We start from the raw sequence: 26,702 nt of genomic DNA, 5'->3' as shown, positions 1-26,702 counted from the left end.
TACAGTAGTGCTGTAGTTTTAAAAACTGTCCAGTGGTGCTTTATTTTAGTGTCTAAAAAATCTCTCTATTTTCATTTTTTTATATATAGCAAAACATCGTTTTTATCTATTAAAAAAAGTAATATTTAACATATTTGTTTTTACAGTTTTAGATATTTTACCACAGCATCAGCTGCTTCCAGTCAGTTTGTAGTAAAATTAATTTCAATTTTTCTAATTATTAAAAGATATCATAGTATGTTAGTATAGTAAACCATGTTGCGACATAAATGATCACAATATCGATATTATATCAGCGTATCGTCCAGCACCATGTACACTTATTTACTAAAAATTTATACTATTGATTTATAAAATGTGCACATGCACAAAAACTCCTAAATGTTCTTAAATTCTTAAACTCCATAGTCTTTTATATTAATCACAGATAATCTTACAATTTTCCATTTTCTTCACTGTTTTATAAATGTGTAAATGTTTTATTGTAAGATCAAACCTGATTCTTATAAATTAAATATTTACTGTTTATTTTAGGTTTAAAGGTATTTTAAGGTGGCATGTTGTGTTGAGGTGAGTAAATTCATTTACATTTCATTCTTCTTTTTCACACTGACCTTGAGGGTTAGAAAGGTGCAGTATATAAATGCATAAAAGCCAATCAGTACTTTGAGTAAACATTTTATACCCAATATTATCGATTTTAAATTGTTATAAACTGTTTATTACTGTATTATAAACTAGATTGTGTTATAAAGCTATTATAATCCATCTATTACACAATTTACAGATAATAACTCATTAAAATATATAATCTATAATAACAGGTATAAAACTGTTACAGCAGTAATAAGGAGTGCACAAACACACATACACACACACACACACACACACACACACTCTGCTGTGGATAAATTTAACTGGCTGCAGTAAGCTGATCCACCTGCCAATGTATACACACATACACATACACACACACACACACACACAGTGCAGACAGACATGGAACTATTTTACCTTTATTAATTTTCAGCAACAAAATATACAAGTGCACACACACATACACACACACACACACACACCATGAAGCCTCACATTGTGTGTGTGTGTGTTTGCTATAAAACACACAGGAATGGCTCTGTAATGTAACAGTGGTAGATTTGTGTGTGTGTGTGTGTGTGTGTGTGTGTGTGTGTGTGTGTGTTTATGCACCCCCAAAAATTTGAGGCCTTATGCGTGTGTTTATTTCATACTCAAATGTAATACACTCACCATTATGTTTATATACGCACACACACACACACACACACACACACACACACACACACACAGTGTGGGAGGTCTTACACTGCAGGTGTCCGCAGTATGTGGCTGGTGAATGTGTGTGTGTGTGTGTGTGTTTGTTTCTAATTCCTATACTACACTCTGATAAGGCAGTAGAGAAGTGAAACAGGAAGACATTTATCAGGAGCAGTTATCGGTGTGTGTGCTGGCTAATAAACATCTGCTTTATTTTAAACAAAACACTAAATTTAACCTGACGTTAAAACTTTAAGAACACACTCTGACCCTGAGATCTGTACTCGCTTAAAACGATCGCTTTCGCTTGTTTATAACGTGAATTTACAGAAAATGTGTGTAATATTACACTTATGACACTATACTCACTTACATTTTACATATATTCATTTATCAGCGGTGGTTTAGAAGTGAAGCTCTGCAATACATCTACATACAAGTATAAATAAAATATTGTCTACACATAACAATATTAATTCAAATATTAATTTTATATTTAATATTAAAGATTAAGATTTATTTAAAGAGCATAACGAAGCACAGCAGGAAGCTGTATTAGATTTATTCCATATTAGATTTTTTTGTAAACCTATATGTAAATATCACTACATTACCTCAAATGTATTTTATATAATGTATTAATTTTGTATAATAGTACAATTATTTTATACAATAAAACATATTTCATGTAATAAAACATTAATTGGTCATTAATTAATCTTTAATATTTCATTAGTAAACTAGGTATTACTTGCTTATCAATTATTTAATCTCTAAATTTAATAGAACCTTAGATTAAAGTGTTTCCAAGGTTTATAATGGGGCAGATTCACTGTGTGTGTGTGTGTGTGTGTGTGTGTGTGTGTGTGTGTGTGTGTGTGTGTGTGTGGTTTGGAATCACAGCTATGCTTTGCGTGTGAAAAGGGCAAAAGATCTATTGACCTCCAACCTTCACACCTGTTCATGGTTAACACTCTGTGTGTGTGTGTGTGTGTGTGTGTTTAGACTGTTATAGTGTTATACTGCGACTTCACCCAGCAACTGTTCTATTCAAACCCAAACAAACACACACACACACACACACACACACACACACAGGAACAATTGATTGAATGAGTGTGTGTGTTGAGCACCTGTTCTTATGTCAAACACAGTGTCATAACAGCAGCAGCATATAAATTACAGCACATTAAACACACACACACACACACACACACACGCTGATGTAATTGTTCAGGTTTTTCAAAGCCTGTCATCCACGACAAAGTAGCGACGATTTACAATCATTTTATACATATTTACACCACAGAGCTGCTGAGTTCTGGATTGTGATTGGTCGTCAGGTGTTGATTAATTTTCTAGAACAGCAGCTCTGACAGTAGAGCAGCTGCAAATCACAGCTTTATATTAATGCACTTGTTCTAATACATTATCGTTTCTATAGCAACAGCTCATTCACATGGAAGTGTACAGTGGACGATCCACTGATATTAAACAGATTAAAAAATTGTTGACATGGTGAAGTTTTCTCTAAGGAGATGTTTGTTTAACATTTGTGGAAGGAGTCTCCAGTGTCAGTGCTTCGCAGCAGTCAGAGGTAAAGCTGTAACTGTAAGTTTTCCGACGTCTCCAGGATTTACACTTTGCAGTTTCTCGGTAGCATGATGGAAATGTAAGCTTAGCCCGTCTCAAACACTCAGATTAGATCAGACCAGATTAGACCAAGTGAAACTCACTTCCTGACGTAGATGCCTGTTGTGTAATCACCATATTTTTCACTGTAATGTAGTCATCACCAATCTCTAACTATGAATCCTGGTGGATGAAAGAGAGAGAGAGAGAGAGAGAGAGAGAGAGAAAGAAAGAATGCTAAGGCTGCTGAAATGATCCATCACCTGTTACACTTCACATGCACTCAAAGAAAGACTGTGTGTGTGTGTGTGTGTGTGTGTGTGTGTGTGTGTGTGTGTGTGTGAACGACATAGATCATGTTAAGGTTGCTGAAATGAGCCGTCAACCCTCACAGCTACTGAGAGAGAGAGACAGACAGATCAGGATCTAAATCTATATCTGGATTTCTGTAAAGCTGCTTTGTGACAATGTCGTTTGATAAAAGCGCTGTATAAATAAAATTGGACTGAAGTGATAATATTGCTGAAACACAGAAAGAAAATTTCTGTTCTAAAAACCTTTAAAGTGGCAACTAACAATGAGATCTAGGAATTATGAGGTTCTATAAGAGAAATGTTGCGCTATAAAGTTTATACATATTAAGGATGAAACTGAAATGTGTCTAAACAGATACAAATACAGATGCACTATTGTTTTTTTTTTTTTTTAAACAGGACTTGGATGCTGTGGGATGTGAAGCTGTGAGTAGGAGGTTTCTGCATTCATGCTTGCGGTCAGATATGAAGCTCATTCAATGTGTTTGCAGCGTTCATTCATTCATCCTTAGTAACTGCCTGGTCAGAGTCACAGGGGGTTAAATTAGGATTCTAATTTGTTTATATTTTGGGAAATAAAACCAACTAAATTTGTTGAAAATATGAATTATTTTCAGTTTGTGTGTGTGTGTGTGTGTGTGTGTGTGTGTGTGTGTGTGTGTAGTATATTTGACAGATGGAACCTGGAATTCTTTTAATTAAAGTATACTATGTCTGACTATATGTGTGTGTGTGTGTGTGTGTGTGTGTGTGTGTGTGTGTGTGTGTGTGAGAGAGAGAGAGAGAGAGAGAGAGAGAGAGAGAGAGAGAGATTTTAAAGTACCATTTAATGTCAAACACAGTACAGCTCTCACAGACTTCTATACTTCACACTTGTGTAACTTTAATAAGCCTCTTCACTGGAGCTGATAAACCCTCTGGTGTGTTATAAAGCTTTACTCACACTTTAACTATATGCTAGCCTGGCTCCTTTATTCACCTGCTCTGAGTCAGGAATAAACCACTGTGTGCAGTGCTGTTGTAGGAAAACAACAACTTCAGTGTGGTGTGAAGAAGCACAGCTACTGCTGCCACCACAAAGTTGAAACAGTGTTTTATTCCTCTTATACCGCAGCAATTTGCCAACACTACAAACAATTCTGACTTCTGAAAGAATGACATGCTTTTATCCTTGTGTAGTTACATTTAATCTACATATACACAGAACAAATAAGTTAGTTCCTGTTCTCACTTACGTTATAGCAGCTATAAACAGTCGTTCCCTCACCAGCCTCTCTTTTTTCTCTCTCTTTGCAGGTAGTACGATTAAAAATAAAACATAGCTTGTGATGTTCCTGAAAAACTGTAAAGCGTAAACTCCTCTGTCCTGAAGATGTCAGAAAACGTAAAGTTACAGCTTTACAAAGTGCTGACACTGTGATATGCAGCTGCACTACTGTCAGAGCTGCTGTTATAGAAAATTAATCAACACCTTCTGACCAATCACAATCCGGAGTGTTGTGTATTTCCTGCTTTCACACACCAGACTCAACTGTGATCCCAGAGTCTTGATATTTCATCACAGGGATGATGGTAAAAGCAAAACAAGTCGTGTGGATGATGCCCATGGATGTTTCCCAATCCTGATTGAGAGTGAAAGTGGGGCAAATATAGCCGAGGGGTGTTAAGTGCCCTGGCTCGGCACATGTCCACGCTATCAGGTAACTCATTTTGTACTTACGGGGGCAAAAAGGGATAAAAATAAGCCCCAAACCCCCAACATCCTCTGGCTTTAGATGAACATACTGTGAGTCTCTGTGCTCAGTTTAATCACCATTTCGGATGTGAAAAAGGTATGTAATATCTGTGTGACAGAATAGTTAGTGTGTGTGTGTGTGTGTGTGTGTGTGTGTGTGTATGGCTAGTACTGTAACTCAGTGTGTATGAAGTGTCTAAATAGATATCCAAACTATTTGGACTTGTCAGATTTTATGGCTTAGACGTGTGATGGGGTCGTAAAAGTTAACAGTGAATTGTTAGTGAGGAATTATTTACGTTTCATTTAAGGCCTTGAAGGCATTTTCTGTATTAATTAAACATGTAATGATGTTCAAATAACTTTTACACCAGGTGTGTGAAGCTCATGAAGTGGCTACAAAAATGCATGTTTTTAAAAATAATACTTTATAATAATTTACACGAGGATATTTCTATTAGTGTTAGAAATCTGTAAAGTTGCAAACAAAAGTTATTTTTAGTTTGAAGGTTTGGTCCTTTTTACTGAGTTACTCTAAGTATTACTCAGTGTTATTACTGCTTGCCCAAATCACATAAAATTCCCTTTTTGTGTGTGTTTATGCTGCAGTGTTACGTCTCGTTCTCACTACAGGTGAAGCTTGAGCATGGAAATGAAAAATTCTTCAGACAGAAGTGTATATTATGAATACATCTTTACAAATGGAACATGGACAACAGTATTAAAGCTTGTCAGTGCAGCGGGGTAAAACATACACACACACACACACACACACACTAATGTGGCAGTGCTAATCAATTTACTACTAAATTCACTGGTTATATAGTAACATATAGTAATATGCATTGTGTATAATTTATTATTATACATTTTCTAATATAATGAAAGTAAGAACAATACAGCACAGGCTAATTCATATTCATATTTTCCGACTGTAAGGTGCATTTTACTGACTATTTTATGGTGCTGAAACTTTTACACTAAAGCTGCATACTTTTTAAATTTTCAGTATTTTAATATGCAATTACAGAAAGATTATGAGAAGCTGCACTACCAATAACTTGGTGCTAGCACAAATGACCATTTTTGAGCAGAATTGGCAAGTGGTATCATTTATGGCAAATGCACTATTAAGGGTAATTATACCCCTATAATTAATGAAATAAGTATTTCACAGACGTATCTATCGTATCTAAAGTATCTATCGTACAGACTCTGAAATACATGACTTGTATGGTGGACACAGCTCACAATTCTTACCCAAAAATTCTTGAATCAGAAGTAGGTTTGTTTACAGAAGATACACTAGGTGTAAGTTTTAAATTCTAACCTAAGGCTACTTTAAAACAGTGCTACTTGGTGCAACTGATATTTTTTAGTAGTCCCTAAACTCGACCATTTAGTGACTGTTTTAGTTCAAACTAGGCTATGATAGGGGTTACGTTCTACTGTTGCAACTGGATCCATGACTGTAACAAAAGTACGTTGTCTTAGTGTTATCTAATCTGGAATTTTTGTTATTATCTTCTCTGTCCTCCATTATCCCATATCACTCCTCCCTCGGGTTTTCTCTTCAGGAAGATAAAGATAGAATCATTTGTGGATTTAAAAAAGAAACATTACAGTTGGATTGCTATAAAATCTAAGGAGTTGACCTAGTGCAATAAATCATTGCTAAGTCTTTACATTTATTTTAGTTTGATACATATCTAATCTGGTGTTTTTGTATTCTTACCTCTTTCTGTTCCTCTTAGGAGATGAATATGCAGAGAGGATTAGCAAGGAAATGACAACGGATCAGGTCGACTCACTTGCTGACTTTGCTAAAAATAAAAAAAAAAAAAAACATTTCTGATACTTCAACTACAATGTTCATTCAAAGTGCAGAAACTATTTCAGAAATTGTTCAAGAGGAGACCAAAACTGGAAATGTTTAGATAAGGCTTGCATCCAGACTCCTCTTCAGGATCTTTCACCACAGAGGAAAATATTTAGCAGAGAAGAAGTAGCTGGAATTGGGACTGCTGGTGACCCCATTTTGAACCAGAAGATTGTGGGAAAGGACAATATCAAGTCAAGGTTCCTGCCTACAACTGACTTGGTAATAAGAGTATGTCAGAAGGAATAGATGGTAATGAAGGCATTGTGGAACTGCCTGAGAATGTGACATCTCAGGATGTTGAAGTTGATGGAAATAAATCTAACATCCTCCCAAAAGGTCATCAGAATGCCACTCTGAATCCAAATGACCATATGACATCAAGGAATCAAGAGAATGAAGTACCTGAGAATAGGCAGTGCCAAAAGGCTGTAAATACAGCACCTACAAATAGGCAATCCCAGGATGAGTCACCATCGCTGGACCCCAACAGTGAGACCACCACAATAGATGACATACCAAACACTGAATTCCATCCTGCCTGGATTAGCAGGACTGTTTATAACGCTGACACACACAGGAATTACCTCATGGATGAAGCTGTCCAACATGTTGACCCTCAAATAAAGGGTATAGCTGGAGAGACTGTGCAGGATATTAGTGAAATTAGTAGCATTTTGCAGGAGAACGTCTATCACATTGGTTCTGAAATACATGACTTTGTAGTGACAAGAGCTCTCAATTCTGACTCAGAAATTGGTGGTATTTTAGAGGATGCTGTCCAAAGCAAAGACTCAGAAATTGGTGGTATTTTAGAGGACACTGTCCAAAGCAATGAATCAGAAATTGCTTTTATTTTAGAGGACACTGTCCAAAGCAGTGAGTCAGAAATTGGTGGTATTTTAGAGGACAGTCTCCAAAGCAATAACTCAGAAATTTGTGCTATTTTAGAGGATGCTGTCCAAAGCAAAGAGTCAGAAATTGGTGGTATTTTAGAGGACACTGTCCAAAGCAATAACTCAGAAACTGGTGGTATTTTAGAGGACACTGTCCAAAGCAATGACTCAGAAATTGAATGTATTTTAGAGGATGCTGTCCAAAGTACTGCCTCAGAAATTGGTGGTATTTTAGAGGATGCTGTCCAAAGCAAAGAGTCACAAATTGGTGGTATTTTAGAGGACACTGTCCAAAGCAATAACTCAGAAACTGGTGGTATTTTAGAGGACACTGTCCAAAGCAATGACTCAGAAATTGGTGGTATTTTAGAGGACAGTCTCCAAAGCAAAGAGTCAGAAATTGGTGGTATTTTAGAGGACACTGTCCAAAGCAATAACTCAGAAACTGGTGGTATTTTAGAGGACAATGTCCAAAGCAAAGACTCAGAAATTGGTGGTATTTTAGAAGACAATTTTCAAAGCAATGACTCAGAAATTGAATGTATTTTAGAGGATGCTGTCCAAAGCAATAACTCAGAAATGTGTGGTATTTTAGAGGACACTGTCCAAAGTACTGCCTCAGAAATACATGGTATTTTAGAGGACAGTATCCAAACACAGGAGAATGTCTATCATATCGATTCTGAAATTTGTGGCTTTGTAGTGGATAAAACTCAAACTTCTCATTCAGAAATTGGGGGCATTTTAGAGGACACTATCCAAAGCACTGACTCAGAAATACATGGTGTTTTAGAGGACACTGTCCAAAGCACTGACTCAAAAATTGGAGAAGTTTTAGAAGACAATGTCCAGAGCATTAATGTAGAAATTGGTGGCATTTTAGGTGATGCTTCAGGCCTACTACAGCAACCCTTCCCCCTCTATTCAGCAGAGCTCAGTAATAATAAGACCCTGGAGGCCAATGACAACAATGCAATGTCAGACATTTTGACTGACTCAGCTGCTAATTTGGCGGAGAATGACGTGACCCAGATGTCTCGTACTGTAAATGCAAAAACAGAAATGGAATCAGCATCTTGTATTTTAGAAGACCATGTTCCAGACATGACAGTGGACCTCACGCCTGAAAATAACTCTGACGTAGACCTGCTAATCTCCAGCTTCCCTCACACACAAATCATAATCCCATCTAAGACTGAGGAAGGTGAGACACACCAGATCACTTTCACATACTTTCGTCTGTGCAGAATTGAATTCTTTAGTTATAAATCATTGTGTTCAAATTAGCTTTTTTAATATTACAGGAAAAAACTTTGGTCTACGTGGTCTATTATCTAATATATGAAAGATACATTTGATTCAATACAGTACATTTTAAATGTGATATAATGAAATACAGTATGATTCACAATTGTATTCACTTTCTATTTAATTCTATTTGAAAGAAATGTTACATTCAAACATGGACGTGTTTTTTTTTTTTTTTTTTTTGACATGAACAGCCCACTCTTGTCGTATTCCTGACAATGGAAATCAAAACTTCCTAAGAGCTTTAAATTTCCAAGTTCAAATGCAGTTTTCACATGGGAATTTCAATCATATGAAATCTTTTATTAGTAATTTACCAGCACCTCTGAGGAAAATGTTGATATTCATCCCTGTTTCACCTCATTTCTGCTCTCACTCTGCCTTTACATTGTACATTATATTAGATGCATAAAAGATGTCTGAGCTGCATGCAAGCTAGCTAGCATATTTCTCAGTTGCCTAGTGTGTACTGAGGGTTGATGGGTATTTTTTAGATATTAAATACAAGTAACAATTGGGGAAATTCCATAGTTAAATTTTGTCTGTAAAAAAGCTGGGAATATTTACAGCTTTAATGAAGCACTTCATTTGAGCTGCAGTTTTCATTTTCTTCCAGGGATTGACGAAGATCACTCAGAGGTGACACAAGTGATGGACAGAAGTGACATGTCTAATGAGTTGTGGGTTGATGCTTTGGATGAGTGGGGACATCTTCCAGCCTCCTGTCCCACCGCAGCATCTTCAGATAACACAAGAACCTCAAAAATGGAAGCTAAGATTGGTTCCTTGGAACTGCCTACCATTGAGAGGTGGTCATCTTCTGACAGCTGGGCCAGTGCTTTATCAGACTGGATCCAGTCTGTTAGTGTTCTTCCAGAAGATTGTCCCACTATGAGAAGTCCTGAGTCTCAGCATCAGTTCTCCATGGCTATCCAGGACATGACCAAGCAGAAGACCACGGGCCCGGAAAGCTCCTTAGAAGTAGGAGATGGAGATTCTGAGGGCAAAATGCTGATAAAAAACTCCACTAGTCCTCCAACAGACCTGTCTCTCCTACACAGGGAGGAGAGAGAGAATAGCCTTTACACTAATTTAGATATGAACAGGACTCAGGATTTCCCAGAAGACAAGGAAGGAGAGACACAGTCAGGTTTACAGGAAAAGGCAGAAGACTCTCGGAATGATTGCACAGAAGGAAAACCGGAAAACAAGTGTGCCTTTGTATCCAAGGTAAGCTAATTTCACTCTGTAGGATGTATTATACAGCTCTCTTTGTACCACCCGGTAAAACTGTTATTTCTGTTTATTCTTAAAGCATAAGTTTGTCATTTTTAGCACCATCTGCTGTCTGGGCAGAAAATTGCAAATGCAGTGAAAATATAAACAACCTGTATGTGTGTGGTGTGAAATGCCTTTTAAAGAAAATGTCCAGAGCTGAGCATGTACCTTTAAGTACCTTTAAGTTTTCCGACATCTTCAGGACAGAGAAATGTATGCTTTGTGGTTTCTTGGTAACATGACAAAATGTTTTTTTTAATTTACTTAGAGTGAGAGAAAAAAAGAGAGGGGATGGTGAGGGAATGACTGATTATATCTGCTATAAAATAAGTGCTAAAAGAATCTAACTTGTTTGCAGATGTTCCACAACATTACATGTAACTATAAACAGATAAAAAGGAAAATGTCATACTTTAATAAATAAAAATGGTTGGTAAATGCTGTGCTATAAGAGGAATAAACATGTTGGGATGTGCTGTTATAGGAAAACAATCAGCTTTGGGGTGGTAACAGTAACTCCACTTAAGCAACACACATTCACACACTTTCACTCCCCTGCAGTCAGTTCACATAAATATACACACTATAGTGACAGCGACTGCTGAGACGCTGAGAGTAAGAGACAGGGTTAAAAACAGATAAACACAAATGGGGTCTAATTACAGAGGGCACTAGATAAGTGCACACACACACACACACACAGAGTAAAGCAGAAGGAGAGAAAGGAGAAGAGATAGAGACAGGGCAGTGGGGGTGTGTCAGAGGAAACTGAGTGATAGAGCACAGCTGAAAATTGAAACACGAGCCCAAGGAAAAGTCAGGATTGCTGCCATTGGCTCGGCTCAGAATGTTGCGTTGCTCCTCAGGTCCCCATAATAGTAATGAACCTTGCCTTGGACAACTGTATGTGCCTTGCTGGAGTGAATGAAAAAGCAGGGAGGACAGAAAGGAGAGGGATCAAGTGAAGTTAAGTGAGGTATGAAGCAAATGGTTTAAAGCATTGAGCATGAAGGAGAGACAGGATCAGATGCAAAGATCTATCATTCTATAGACTTCTGTCTATTTCTATCTCTTCAAGGGTCTTCATGTTCTTTTCCATTTATGACTTCATGTTTCTTTTCCATTTTATGGCTTCGATAACCTTTTACAGAATATTCTTTTCCGATAGCAGAAGAGCAATGCAGTCTGGAAAGTAACTGAAGACACAGCCTTCGAGGAAAAAGGTGAAAGGAATCATGGTGCCTTGAGCTTCTCGTGTCACCCCATCACGCCAGAGTCAGAGGTTCATCTCCTCAACAGCTATGAAGCAGATCACCTGACACGCATGCAAGGAGTGAACAGGAGTGACGCGACACACATTAAAGACAGCAGGTCATGTGTGTTTCCTAACGTAGGAGAGGTGGATTTTATTATGCCGCTTACTCCGATCACTATTGGAACGTCATTCCTCCACTTGAAAGAGGATCCAGAGGAATCAAGGACATCCTTAAAACTGTGCCTTGCAGGGATCAATGATGAAATTAGACCAGATCTGACACCAAGAGCCAGCGGAAAATCCACAAGCGAGTCATCAGACAACCAGTTTGGTGACATCACGAAGAAAACTGGGGATCAGGGTCCATCTCTGTCGTCTTATGAAGACCCAAAGTACAAAACAGAGGCCGATGACGTCAGCTCGGAACTTCAGACGCTGATCTTACCCACAGGGGAGCAGTTAATGATCTGTGAGGAAAAGCACGTAGCATACGTGACTTTAGACGTGGATGACATTCTGAGCTTTAAGAACCACCCTGAGGATTGGTCGGCTATAAAACAAGTAAGCTGGGAAGTAAAACAAAGCTGTGAAAGAGACAGCAAGATGCCTCATAAAACTCAGAAAACGTCATCTGAGAACAAGACACGTTCGAATAAACACAAGGACAAAACGAGCAACAACCAACAGCTTGGCTGTCAAACCAAGAAAAGAGAGAACGTGAGACCAGAATCACATGGTGAAGAGTCCAGAGGTGCAGAGGAAAGCACAGTGACCATGATCGAGACTATCGTAATAACAGAGAAGGTCACATCCAGATCTCAGGGGAAGAAGAAAAAGAAGCATGGAGTAGCAAAGGTTGAAAATGAGCCGCTGCTTGAAGTGGAAAATGGAACAAAGCCAAAAAACGCAAAACCTAAAAACGAGACGGCAACAACGCAACCGAGCAAGGTGAGAGAGAAACTCGCAAAATATGAGGGAAAGGCGTCGAATGAAAACGATAAAGCATCTGAAGAGAAAACAAAACCGAGTACAGAAACATCAAGCACATGTCTGCCTGGTGCACTGGACGATGACATCGTCAAACGCAGACGCATATCTGGGGACAAACCTGGATCCATATCGATTAGGACGAGGCCGCAGCTTCCTGCTATCTTCCAGCAGAAGAAAAAGGAAGATGTGGTGAAAGAGAAGATTCAGACACCTAAAGAAGGTACCAGGATTATTTAAAATTTTAGATAATTCAAAGATTTTTTAATATGTGTATTAATTTTCGAGAACATTTCAGCCAAAAATAAAAGTTTTTTTTAGCTTTGTACTGGAACCACACGGGTAATGTAGCTACCAAATAATTATACAATGTACAAACTACATGTCTGAACCATCTGGCTCAGCAATTCCATAAAATAGCACCCAAATCAAATGTGAAATTTATCACCGAAATCTCTTCATATACAACCTCTACCATCAGACTTTAGACCACGCCTCCTACCGAAGTGACACCAAACCATGTTCTAAAGAAAAGAAGGTGATGTAGCTACGGCAGTTTTGACTCTGACACAACATTTTTTTCGTGTTTATAGACAACAGTGTGTCCTACAGAGTCAAAAAGCAGATGAGCAAGTCTTTACGAATCTGTTTAAAGAGACAGGAGTGTGATGAATTACACGTGTAGTCTGGACGGTGCTAAACTGGTGGCTATAAGTGGACTTCAGTCACCAAATGTGCTGGACTCTGTAGATCGCCGAGTGCGTTTCTGTCTTTGGTTAAATATGAGTTTAATGTGCATGTTACAGTGAAATGTGCTAAATATGAGAGAACTGAGGCAGGTATGGCCGTGTCTCTGACATTAAACACTTCTTGTGTGTGTGTGTGTGTGTGTGTGTGTGTGTGTGTTGTGTAGTCCCACGTGTCATATCTGAGATTGAAGCAGCTCCAGTCGTTGATGATCCTCAGAGCATTTCGCTGTGGTGCCGCTTCAGTCCCATCGTGAGCGATTCCTCCATCATATGGGTGAAAGAAGGAGCAACGCTGTGTGAGGAAAAGATGAAGTAAGAACTTTTCATTTTTTTAAAAAATTAAACAGACATTCCCTCACCAGTCTCTCTTTTTTCTCCCTGATGAAATTAATATGACAAAAATTCAGCTTGTCACATTTCCAAGAAACCGCAAAGTGTAAACTCCTCCATCCTGAAGATGTCGGATAACTTAAAGTTACAGCTTTACCAAAAGCGCTGACACTGGAGACTCCTTCCATAAACGTACATTAAACGTCTCTTTACAGAAAACCTCACTATATCAATGATTACATATTTGTAATCCATTTATGTGGAACGTCTGACGTACAAGTTCCTGTTACTATAGAAACAGTTAATTAATCAACACTTTCTGACCAATCACAATCAAGAATTCAACACTGCAGTACAAACTAAATAAGAATCTCTTTTGGTTCTATAATGCACACTATTATCTCACAGTTAGTTCTGTCTCTGTGTCTCTTCCACTTCAGGGTGGGAGATGATGGTCGGCTCTCTCTGTCGGTGGTGAAAGCCTGCAGTAAGGATTTGGGTTTTTATCGCTGTACTCTGACCAGTGCTCTCGGGTCAGTGTCCACCTCAGACTATCACCTGACATCAGAAGGTGAGAATCTTCTCAGTCAGAGCTTAAAGTTCTGCTCCAACTCTGATATTAAGCATTTTAAATGTTTACTACAAGTGAAAAGAAGCCAAACACTTGTTCATGTTTATGAGCTGATATTAAATGAGCACACTGCTAAATCTGATTGGGGTTTAGTCTTGTTGAAACAGTCACATGATCAGCACTAATTCAGTGATGTCTAATGGTTTGTCTTTCTCTTCTCTTCTCAGTGCTCATGGAACTCGTCATCCCGAACCATGACACACCAGGTGAGCCATCATTTCACCTTACTCTCCTCTAGATCCTAAAAGTAGAGAGGAAACTCACAGGAGAACTACGACTCTGTGAACATAATCTCACTGACCACCTTTAAAATGACTTACACACTTGGTTGGTTTTTATTCTCTATAGACAGAGATGAGTTTCATAATTACAGACAAACGTGTGTGTCATGATGCATCAGTGAGAGACTGTCCATAGACCAACATCTCTCAACGTTCAGAGACATTTCTCTTATCATTTTCAACCTTTTTCTGAGACTTTCCTGTCTTTTAAAGGTCTCCTATTGATACAGCACAACACACACATTTCGCAAACATAGGAGTTTAAAATCTCTTAATAATTTGCATTTTAATCTATATTTTATTTTAATGTATGCTTGTGCAAATTTCTTACTGAAAGCTTTTCAATGAAGCTTTTTTCTACATGAACATAGTCATAGAATCGTTATAAAATAGTGTGTGTTCTCTCCCATTCTCTTCCCTTTATCTTCCCTTCTCTCTTTTTTCTCTCTCAGCTGAGCGTAAAGCGATAGATGGGGAGGAAGAGGATGTGTCTTGCACTCCTCTTCTCTTTAAGGATGACATCCTGTCCGATCAGTATTTTGGAGAGCAGCAGCACACCAGCATTGTGACTGAGAAGGCTCACTTTGGTGAGGGAATGCACCGGAAAGCGTTCAGGACAATGGTGCGCACCAGCATGACGCCTTTGTTTGGCCCCGGACACGCCTGTGTGCTCAAAGTGCACAGCTCCATCGGCTATGGCACCCTGAACAACGACGAGGTCATCCAGAAGAACTACAACCTCGCTGTGGAGGTGAGAGCCGTACCAATGAACATGAATTGGACCTGCTGAAACAAAAAAAAGTTAGCAAAATGTTCTGCAAATTTAATTGAACCAAAACTCAAAATTATAAAATACGGACAATTCTGTTTTGCATAACTTTTGATAAAATAAAAAAGCCTAAAACGTAAGGTACAAAATAAAAATAAGTAAAAAATGTTCTAAGCCTAGCACAACAGTTTTAAAGGCTTAATTTTTTTTTTTTAAATATTGAATTTATTGACTGCTGAAAAATGATCCTGATCTCTGGGTGGGAGGAACGGATTTCTTCTCTCCTCTGTCACTGAGAGAGATACAGCCAATCAAGGCCATCTGTTAAACAATGTTTACAGAATAAAGCAGTTAGCCTTGTATGTTTTCCTCTTCTGGTGTTATATAGCAGCAGATTGAAAAGATAATGGCTTCACATTTTTTTGAAGGGAGCACCTGTTAACTTTCACCCTCCAAGGATGTTAGTGAAATTTATTTACAATACAGTACAAAGAACCCCTTAAAGAATGCTTTTCTATGAGTGTAGCTAGGGACTAATGTCCTGCTGTAATTTTCCTCAGGAGTGTTATGTGCAGAACACGGCCAGGGAATACATTAAAGCCTACACCAACGTGGCCAAATCTGCAGAATCCTTTGGAGAAGTTCCTGAGTGAGTACAAAACATGTTAGCACTTACAGGCCTTTGAAAAACTGATAAGTAATCTGTAAGCAATCTATAAGTGATATGTAAGCAATATACAAGGCGTAAAGTAACCTTTGAGTAATTAGTAAGTTATTTGTGAGCCATCTCTAGGTGATCTGTTGTTCACTCAGATGTTTAATGCCTTTTATTACAATGAGAAAAAATTCTGTCGAGTTTCTCCTTTATAACGTAATGTATAGGATGTGAGAGGTGTAATGATGACGCTTGTGTATATTTTTCAGAATCATCCCCATTTTTCTGGTGCACCGGCCATCTAATGCCGTCCCGTACGCGACGCTGGAGGAGGAACTGATCGGAGATTTTGTAAAATACTCTGTGAAGGATGGGAAAGAGATCAACCTGATGAGGAGAGACTCAGAGGCGGGACAGAAATGCTGTGCTTTCCAGCACTGGGTTTACACACAGACTGATGGAAACCTGCTGGTTACTGATATGCAGGGTGAGATCACTTATAGATTCTTTTATGATTATGTTACGATCACTTATAGATTACCTACAGAAAGACGTGTTGTAAAGGCAAAGGAGGTGCAAACAATTCCAAGAGCCCTGAGTAAATGATCACTTCTACACCCATATGGATTCATTTTAGATTGCATAAAGATCACCTACAGATCACTTTGATATCCCTTACAAATCACTGTCAGATCACCACCAGACAATTTGATCATTTGATCATCAGATCACCACCAGATCACTTATGGAAGGTCTTTATTTATGTTCAGGTGTAGGTATGAAGCTGACAGATGTTGGAATTGCCACCTGCAAAAAAGGGTAAGTTCTTAATACGTGCTATTTCATTTTATATGAATTTTATATTGTTAATTTGACCAAAAACGTATATATAAATGATTTATACTTACTAGATGCATTAATAACTAAAAAATAAAATGTATACATATTAACAATGGTATATGACGTTGTTGGTATCTGACGCTGAATATTCTGTAAGGTTTAAAGGTTCTGTGTTTGTGTTTATGTTTGTGTGCAGTTATAAAGGATTTAAAGGAAACTGTTCCACATCGTTCATCGACCAGTTTAAAGCTCTTCATCAGTGTAACCGTTTCTGCGAGCTGCTCGGCCTCACGTCACTGCAGCCCAAAGCCAAACGGACCACCCCTCCCAAACCCAAAGCACAACCTGCCGCCAGGAAAAAGCCTTTTGGCCCCAGTCTCAAGGGCAAATCCTGATAGGACGCCAGCCCTTAACACAGGGCACTGTGCATAAATGCTGTGAAGTTACGTCAGGGTGAATCTGGGAGTTGGTTTCAAAGACATTATGACACGTGATCTTTTTGTACTGTTAAGTTCTTATGTACTGTGTTTCATTTGCAGATGATATACTGCTGCATCATGTGCAGATGATATACTGCTGCATCATGTGCAGATGATAAACTGCTGCATCATATACAGATGATATGCTGCTGTGCTAGATGCTGATGATATACAGCTGTGCTAGATGCAGATGATATGCTGCTCTGCCATAAACAGATGATATGCTGCTCTGCCATAAACAAACAGACGATGTGCTGCTCTGCCATAAACAGATGATATGCTGCTGTGCTATATGCTGATGTTATACAGTTGTGCCATATACTGATGATATACAGCTGTGATAGATGCTGATGATATACAGCTGTGCCATATACAGACGATATACAGCTGTGCTAGATGCTGATGATATGCTGCTGTGCTAGATGCAGATGATATACAGCTGTGCTATATGCTGATGATATACAGCTGTGCTATATGCTGATGATATACAGCTGTGCTATATGCTGATGATATGCTGCTGTGCTAGATGCAGATGATATACAGCTGTGCTATATGCTGATGATATACAGCTGCATCATATGCAGATGATATACAGCTGTGCTAGATGCAGATGATATGCTGCTGTGCTATATGCTGATGATATACAGCTGTGCTATATGCTGATGATATACAGCTGCATCATATGCAGATGATATACAGCTGTGCTAGATGCAGATGATATGCTGCTGTGCTATATGCTGATGATATACAGCTGCATCATATACTGATGATATGCTGTTCTGCCATATACAGATGATATACAGCTGTGCTAGATGCTGATGGTATGCTGCTCTGCCATATACAGATGATATACAGCTGTGCTAGATGCTGATGGTATGCTGCTCTGCCATATACAGATGACATCCTGCTGCATCATATGCTGATGATATACTTCCGTGCTTTATGCTGATGATATAGTACTGTGTCATATACTGATGATGTACTGCTGTGTAATATATTCATATACTCCTGCGTCATATGCTGATGTTATACAGTTGTGCCATATGCTGATGTTATACAGTTGTGCCATATGCTGATGTTATACAGTTGTGCCATATGCTGATGTTATACAGCTGCGTCATATGCTGATGTTATACAGTTGTGCCATATGCTGATGTTATACAGTTGTGCCATATGCTGATGTTATACAGCTGCATCATATGTTGATATTATACAGTTGTGCCATATGCTGATGTTATACAGTTGTGCCATATGCTGATGTTATACAGTTGTGCCATATGCTGATGTTATACAGTTGTGCAATATGCTGATGTTATACAGCTGCATCATATGCTGATGTTATACAGCTGCATCATATGCTGATGTTATACAGCTGCATCATATGCTGATGTTATACAGCTGCGTCATATGCTGATGTTATACAGTTGTGCCATATGCTGATGTTATACAGTTGTGCCATATGCTGATGTTATACAGCTGCATCATATGTTGATATTATACAGTTGTGCCATATGCTGATGTTATACAGTTGTGCCATATGCTGATGTTATACAGTTGTGCCATATGCTGATGTTACGCAGCTGCATCATATGCTGATGTTATACAGCTGTGTCATATAGGTCTGATAGACTAGCGTGTCATTGTTTGCTGTGCATATGCATTAGGAGAAATAATGACTTTTGCAAGTCAATGTGATCCATAAATCCAACAGGCTGCATATTGTCACACTATCATTCAGGAACAATTTAGCCAAAAATACAATAAAGCAGTTTTTATATTGGGTGCATTGGATTTTTGGCTGAACTGTTCCTTTAATCTCATTCAGGAAGTTTCAATGAACATGTGAAGTATTCTTGAAGTAAGTGTTAAATTGCATGAAGCAAACACTTAATGTACCTGAAACACGTTAGTCAAAATGTGACATTTGTATTGTGGTTAACATTTATATTCATTTTGTTATACATAGTTTATATTCACTATTTAATATAAGGGTGTATATATTTTTGTAATGGCAACTCATTGAACTACAAAGTCCCTTTTTTGTGAGTGAGGTAGCTTGAGGAAAGTGGCATGGTGGTGAATGGTGATAAAAACATCTCCTGCTCAGTGATAAAGCCAGCTGTCCTCCTGCCTCAGAAAGAATGTGAACCTCGGCCAGGTTTCCAGAGACGCCTGACATTCTGAAACGTTATACACACACCTGCCACGTGTAGCAGGTCATACTGATTTATTTGCCATCGGCAAAAGTAGTATTTACTTACAATTTGCGCAAGTTTTATGACCCTCATGACAAATCTGGTCGAGGAGAAAATGTTTTTGTGTTGAACTGACCTGGATTCTTTTGAATAATTCTCATACATTAAATCTTGGGATTTTTCTTGTTTATAAATGTTTTATTTAAACTCATTGTGACATTAGAGCTCAGGACATTCATCTATGCAAATCAAGAAGAAAACTGATGACAAAAAATGACATCACCACTGGGTAGAAATGTTTTTGCTATCAAACAAACACATTAAATATCTTCTTGTTCTTTCTCATTTCACCTCAAGGGGTTTGCATTTCACTGCACATGAAGATGATGAAGTTTTTTAAGGAGGTATGTTACATATGACATTTCACCCACAGGAACATTTCAGCCCAGGAGGCAAATTTCTCACATGGAGCCTGCATAAAAAATTAGACTTAGACGTTTACTTAAGTTAAAAAAGTTTAAAGAGCTGGGAGTAAAACCTATTTTTTTAATCAATTAACAAAAAATGGCATAAATGCACCATTTACACAGATTTTTGTTCTCTGTATTTCATGAAAACGATTCGACTGTGGGAGAAAAACATGATTGTCCTTCGAGTATTTTATTACGCAAAGATGAGACTGAGCAGGGGAATGTCGGTGACTTCAAATGAATCCCTGGTCTGTTTTCTGTAGATCGAGTTGCAGGTTCATAGATATGCCAAAGCTAAATGGAACAAGAGTCAAGTTGCAGTGTGAACAGGGTAACAGGTCAAAATGTGATCAGTCATGCAAGATATGCTGCTTTCCTACTGATTTTGAATGATTTTTGAATTTACTCCCTGGTATTTCACAGGTAGTTCATGTAGTAATGTCAGGTATGTATGTTGCATGTTGGACATTGAAGTGCATATTTATGTAGAAACATGGCATGTGCAATATTTATTCAGACCTTAATTAAATAGGTAGTTTTTTAAAAAAATTATTAATCAGTAATTACATAGAAACTGTGTGGGAAACCTACCAGATATATTTCAGTACTTCACACTAAGATCCATATCTGGCCCCATATACAATTCCAAAAATGTTAAATAAACATCTGCTTACAGAAATATCAACAATTATAAGATTTTATATATTAAATATCAACAGATTTTTAAAATCTATTTATTATTAGTCTTAGATGATGTGGATAATCCACCATACAAGTTCCTGTGTAAGTTGTTAGTAGAGAATCGATAACGTATTAGAACGAGCGCATTGATATAAACCCAGCTGCACTACTGTCAGAGCTGCTGTTATAGAAAACTAATCAACACCTCCTGACCAATCAGAGTCCAGAATTCAACAGCGCTGTGGCTATATTTAGGCTACAGGCTTGTATAACTGAAATATCAGTTATATGATATGTCAAGATATTCAACATGCACAATTATAGCATTGTGTATTCATTAAGACTATAACTGGACAGATATTATATTATCGTCACATGCCGTATAAACACACAGCAAACTATTTATATCTGTCTGTTAGAGAGATAACCGTGATGTCAACACGGATCACTGACGCGAGTGGAAAGGTTAGATGGCACACATACACATACATGACACACTGATGAATCACACATCCTCGGTGAATGGCAGTCCCCGTCCTGCTGATGAAGTGTGTGTGTGTGTGTGTGTGTGTGTGTGTGTGTGTGGTCTGATGGTCACGCCGTAGTTATTTAGTGTGATAATGGCGTTTGATTGGACATGACACAAACACCATTGTCACACTCCATAGCTGCGGAGAGAGAGAGAGAGAGAGGAGACACAAACAAACACATGGCCTAAAGAGAGAGAGAGAGAGAGAGAGAGAGAGAGTTAAACATCCAATAAACAACATACAATTATTTGTAGTTTAATGAGCATCATGATACCACAGCATTGTTGATTTCTGGATACTGATTGGTCAGAAGGTGTTGATTAATTTTCTCTAGCAGCAGCTCTGACAGTAGTGCAGCTGCATATCACACGTTTATATTAAAGCACTAATGTTCTAATACGTTTCTATAGTAACAGCTCATTCACAGGGCGAACACTCCACTAATAATAAACGGATTAAAAACTGATTGATATGATGAAGTTTTCTGTAAGGGGATGTGTATTTAACATTTATGGAAGGAGTCTCCAGTGTCAGAGGTAAAGCTGTAACTTTTAGTTATCTGACATCCCGAAGAGAGAGGAGTTTACGTTTTGTGGTTTCTCAGTAACATGACAAGCTGCGTTTTTGTGTCTTATTAACGTGAAGAGAGAGAATAAAGAGAGGCTGGTGAGGGAACGACTGTTTATAGCTGCTGTAACATAAGTGAGAACAGGAACTAACTTGTTTTGCAGACTTTCTGCAACATTAAATGTAGTAATAAATGCATAAAAAGTATAATGTTTGATTCTTTAATAAATAAAAATAGCAATGGTTGGTAAACTGCTGTGGTATAAGAGGAATAAAACACTTAAGGATGTGCTGTTATAGGAAAGTAATCAACCTCAGGGTGGGAAGAGTAACATCACACCACACCGTAGCAGCTCCACACACAGTCCACACACGTTATTCATTACTTAACTGACTGTGTGACTGAGCTCTACAGGTCACTAAATGTTTTTTAGTCTTTTATCATTTATTTTAAATTTGCCTTTTAATACGAAGATGTCAATTTTTTAACACTTCAGATTTTTTAGCCTGAGAAAAGTAGCAGGAGGAAAATGATATGAATTAGATTTACAATGCTTTTTATATATTTGACCTTTATGAAATTTTGAACATGAAACATGAAATTTTGAAAATCAGTGCAACATGGACTGAACATTATAAAACAGATGGATAAACTACATCCATATTTTTCTCATTATATTGTAACAGCCTTCCTATTTTATGGGAAAAGTTTTTTTTTTTTCTTTTTTACAAGATCTTGTAAATTGTTAACAAGACACGACAAGTTTCTCTCCTATAGAGAAATCTTGCTAAGAGATTTATAAATTAATAAACTATTGATGATCTAATTTCAACCCACCTCTGGATCCAGTTATAAAGATGGCCGTCATCAAGCTTTCAGGTCTCCACAGCATGTGAAATCACTAAATAACAAAACTAACACTGCCATATGGTTAAAAAACAAAACCAAAAATAAAAAGGCCTTGAAAAAGGCCCTACAAATTCCAGCAGACTTTACTATCATCCCTACACCAGTGATCTTCCGTGCGCTCGGACGAAACAGCAGCAGTTCATTTGGACGATATGAGCTAAGTTCAGGTCGGTCCGCTCCCTTCTGCTCCTCTTTATGTGGCCTCCGAGGCTTTTAGTCAAACAGTAAATGGAAGTGAGAGATAAGCTCTGAGCGCTATTGATCAGCTCACAACGTGGAGTGCAGGTCACTCACCCAAAAACCGCAACCGCCAGGAAAAAAAAGAGAGAGAGAGGACCTTCCGACATCGCTCAGAGTCACTAACTGCACATTACTCAAGTCTACTACAACAAACATTCACTACTAGCATACAAGCTAATGCTAATTGACTAGCGTTCAGTACTAACACACAAACCCAGCCCTAAAATACTGACACGCACTTCTCACTTATCCTAACTGACTCATACTAATATCTATCACTAGCATACATACTGACCCTAAAATACTAACACCGACTATTAAAATACAACATATTACATGTCCACTGGAAATACACACTACAAACATACACGGTAAAATCCATTACTAGATTGTGAACCATATTAACATGCACTATTAACATACTAATAAACCTTAACTTACTAATAACCTCAAGCAATACACTAACTTCCATTACTAGCATACTAAGCAGCTCTAACGTACTAATATCCAGTAGTAATATATACTACCATACTATACTATAGCCTTAACCACTGTCAACTATTATGACAAACTACTACCTTACTAGTAACACACTAACCAGGGATAACTTACTAATAACTAATAAGCCATACACAACCACACTAACATACACTAAACTTACTCAGTACTAAAACCAGCCTTAACTAATATCAACTACTAGGATAAACTTACATATGAGCACTTACTACAAACATACTAACCAGCCTGAACATACTAATCTCAACCAGTAATATACACTAGCTTACTAAAATACTAACTAGTATAGTATATATTCCTATTAAAGTTCATTACTAGCATTATAACTATCACTAGCATAATAAAGTCCACTACTATTAGCATTCTAAACATTACTAGCATAATTTACTAAAGTGTACTACTAAAATACTAAGCAGCCCTAAAATATTAACATTAACTACTAACTACTAACACACCTAACATACTAATAACCTCTAGTAATACTATCATCCATTACTAGCATTCAAACTAGCCCTAACATACTAGCATCCATGGCTAACACCTCCTAGTAACACGCTAACCAGCCCAAACGTGCTAATATTTCACTGGTGCCATACCTCCTAACTACTACTAGCATAATATTACTAGCATAATAAAGCCCACTACTACTAGCATTTTAATTATCACTAGCATGAAAACAGTTGAAAAAACTTTGACAAAAAGTGTTTTATGAATTTCCTCTGTTTTTAAGTAGAGGTGAAAGGTCATAAATTAGCATTTTTTTGTTAATTGTGTGTTGTAAATGAGACAAAAATGTTGAGAGTTGGAGTTGATTATTATTTATTATGTGTATTAGCAACAGTGGTGACATCAGTCATGCATGTAGTCTCAATGTGTGTAGCTTCAAGATTAGCCACATAGTGCTACACTACAAGCTAATGTCACTGAGCTGCAGTTTTGTAAAACACTTTGGGACTAGCTGTTACAGGAAAATAATCAACGACAGGGTGATGTGATGAAGCGGAGTTACTGTTAGCAACCTGGAGTTGATTATTTTCCTGTAACACTGATAAACAAGCACACATTAAATTGTAGACCTTGACTAACCGACTTCCTTTAGCTAAAGTGTGAGTTTGTGTTTTTGCTGGACTAAAGTTCGTAGTGGAAAATTACAAATTAAATGAATTTTGCACCATAATTTCGCAGAAGTGTGATCTGTGCACCCTGACCGACCCGCTAGCCGTGTTACTACGTCTGGGCCTCTTTTTCCCTGAAATTTTCCTGAGGTTTGTTTCAGAGCTTTTGAGAGAGTTGGCGCTGGAAATGTTTGAGCGTCTGATAAAATGTCCTGAGCAGCTTTTATTTGCTCGTCCTTGAAACTGATAACCGGCTGAGTGTCTGTGTGAACGAACTGAGTTCCCTTCACCTCTCTCTCTCACACACACACACCGATCAGCCATAACATTAAAACCACCTGCCTAATATTGTGTAGTTCCTCCTTGTGCCACTAAATAGCTCTGACGTGTCGAGGCCTGGACTCCACAAGAGTGTGGTATCTGGCACCAAGACATTAACAGCAGATCCTTTAAGTCCTGTAAGTTGTGAGATGCGGCCTCCATGGATCGGACTTGTTTGTCCAGCACGTCCCACAGGATTGAGATCTGGGGAACTTGGAGGCCAAGTCAACACCTTGAACTCTTTGTTATGTTCCTCAAACCATTCCTGAACAATTTTTGCAGTGTGGCAGGGAGCATTAACCTGCTGAAAGAGGCCACTGCCATTAGGGAACACCGTTGCCATGAAGGGGTGTAATTCGGTCTGCAGGAATGTTTAGGCAGGTGGTACGTGTCAAAGTAACATCCACATGAAGGCCAGGACCCAAAGTTTCCAAGCAGAACATTGCCCAGACCATCACACTGTCTCCGCCAGCTTGCCTTCTTCCTATAGTGCATCCTGGTGCCATTTCTTCCCCAGGTAAACGATGTACACACACCTGGCCATCTTCCTTTGCTCCATGGTCCAGTTCTGATGCTCACATGTCCATTGTTGGAGCTTTGGGTGGTGGACAGGGTCAGCATGGGCTCTCTGACCGCTCTGCAGCTACGCAGCTCCATACGCAGCAAGCTGCACTGCACTGTGTGTTCTGACTCCTTTCTATCAGAGCCAGCATTAACTTTTCAGCAGTTTGTGCTACAGTAGCTCTTCTGTGGGATCGAATCAGACAGGTCTTCACTCCCCACGCACATCAGTGAGCCTTGGGAGCCCATGACCCTGTCGCTGGTTCACCGCTTGTCCTTCCTTGGACCACTTTTGGTAGGTACTAACCACTGCACACCGGGAACACCACAAGATCTGCCGTTTCGGAGATGATCTGACCCAGTCGTCTAGCCATCACAATTTGGCCGTTGTCAAAGTCACTCAGATCCTTACACTTGCCCATTTTACCTGCTGCCAACACATCAACTTCAAGAACTGACCGTTCACTTGTGCATGCATATATATATATATATATTCTCAGATGTGTATAGGCCTTGAGACCTTTAAAAACAAAAAGATTTGATGATTGAAGACTGTGTTGATGATTAAGATAAAAATATATAGAGAAAAAAAACCTTTTAAAAATGTAGAAATATAAAGAAAGTATATAGAGTATACACTCCTTTGGGTGACATTTTTATTTAAAAAAAAAAAAAAAAAAAAAAAAAAGGATGAAGGGATGAAAGAAGTCCGCTTACACACACTTACACACACACACACACACACCCACGCTCTTACCTTAACCTCATTAAAAAAAAAAAATAGACAAACATCTCGACAAGGGCGAAACTGTCATGCTGTTATCACACGCCCATGCGACTGACGTGACCTCTGACCTGCTCGGGGCTGATCTGTCGAATGTGGGGTAAGAGCACAACTCAACCTGACACAACCAGACCTACACTACATTCACCCCATCAGTTAAAGCTATAAAGCTAACACACATTAACATACATTTCATTCATATTTCGATGACTGAGGTGTCATTTGCTTCACACTGATACTACGCTTACGGACCTGTATGTAAAATAAAAGAGAGTAAAGTTTCCTTCAGAACAACGGACATGCACATTTAATACACTAATAAAACCTACAAAACCTACAGCACTCAGAAAACAGAACTTGTTGCATTAAATATATAATCATTAAAATGTCTCAGAATTCTTATTTTTGCATTAATGCATTTATCTGTTTCAAATCTCACACCTGAAATTTCCACGAGTTGTCCATTATAGTTTATAACGTACGTTAGCCTGAACACAT

At 38.2% G+C, this 26,702-nt stretch overlaps 1 protein-coding gene and 1 long non-coding RNA gene across 6 annotated transcripts; one reads left to right on the top strand and one right to left on the bottom strand.

The window, feature by feature from the left end:
- The first annotated feature begins 4,455 nt into the window (after positions 1–4,455).
- Positions 4,456–19,703, top strand: alpk2 (alpha-kinase 2). 5 transcript variants are annotated; one of them, XM_053240295.1, is made up of 13 exons: positions 4,456–5,074; positions 5,611–5,707; positions 6,732–8,956; positions 9,677–10,290; positions 11,507–12,803; positions 13,494–13,641; positions 14,100–14,230; positions 14,458–14,496; positions 15,024–15,322; positions 15,901–15,989; positions 16,265–16,482; positions 16,766–16,814; positions 17,032–19,703. In XM_053240295.1, exons 3-13 carry the CDS (start codon positions 7,090–7,092, stop codon positions 17,228–17,230), a joined length of 4,950 nt encoding a protein of 1,649 aa, XP_053096270.1. In that variant the 5' UTR covers positions 4,456–5,074; positions 5,611–5,707; positions 6,732–7,089; the 3' UTR covers positions 17,231–19,703. The 5 variants fall into 5 exon arrangements, with proteins under 5 accessions (XP_053096270.1, XP_034167402.2, XP_026784429.3 ...); XM_034311511.2 differs by having other exon boundaries at positions 5,611–5,721; XM_026928628.3 differs by having other exon boundaries at positions 4,457–5,074; positions 5,611–5,721; positions 11,510–12,803.
- A 338-nt stretch (positions 19,704–20,041) lies between these two features.
- On the bottom strand, positions 20,042–26,027 carry LOC128320447 (uncharacterized). Its single transcript, XR_008303963.1, has 2 exons — positions 22,596–26,027; positions 20,042–21,374 (listed from the first exon to the last, which is right to left on the bottom strand). It is a non-coding gene; the product is annotated as an uncharacterized LOC128320447 (long non-coding RNA).
- Between the last annotated feature and the right edge of the window lie 675 nt (positions 26,028–26,702).

Source organism: Pangasianodon hypophthalmus, chromosome 15 (assembly GCF_027358585.1).
Source record: "Pangasianodon hypophthalmus isolate fPanHyp1 chromosome 15, fPanHyp1.pri, whole genome shotgun sequence".
Lineage (NCBI taxonomy): Eukaryota > Metazoa > Chordata > Actinopteri > Siluriformes > Pangasiidae > Pangasianodon > Pangasianodon hypophthalmus.
Note: the sequence above shows the minus strand (reverse complement) of the source record. Positions and strands in the feature narration are given on the sequence as shown.

Coding starts and splice junctions, on each gene's coding strand:
- alpk2 (XM_053240295.1), top strand. CDS start 7,090: ATGTCAGAAGGAATAGATGGTAATGAAGGCATTGTGGAACTGCCTGAG. Junction 15,323..15,900: donor ACTACAACCTCGCTGTGGAG/GTGAGAGCCGTA, acceptor AATTTTCCTCAG/GAGTGTTATGTGCAGAACAC. Junction 16,815..17,031: donor ATTGCCACCTGCAAAAAAGG/GTAAGTTCTTAA, acceptor GTTTGTGTGCAG/TTATAAAGGATTTAAAGGAA.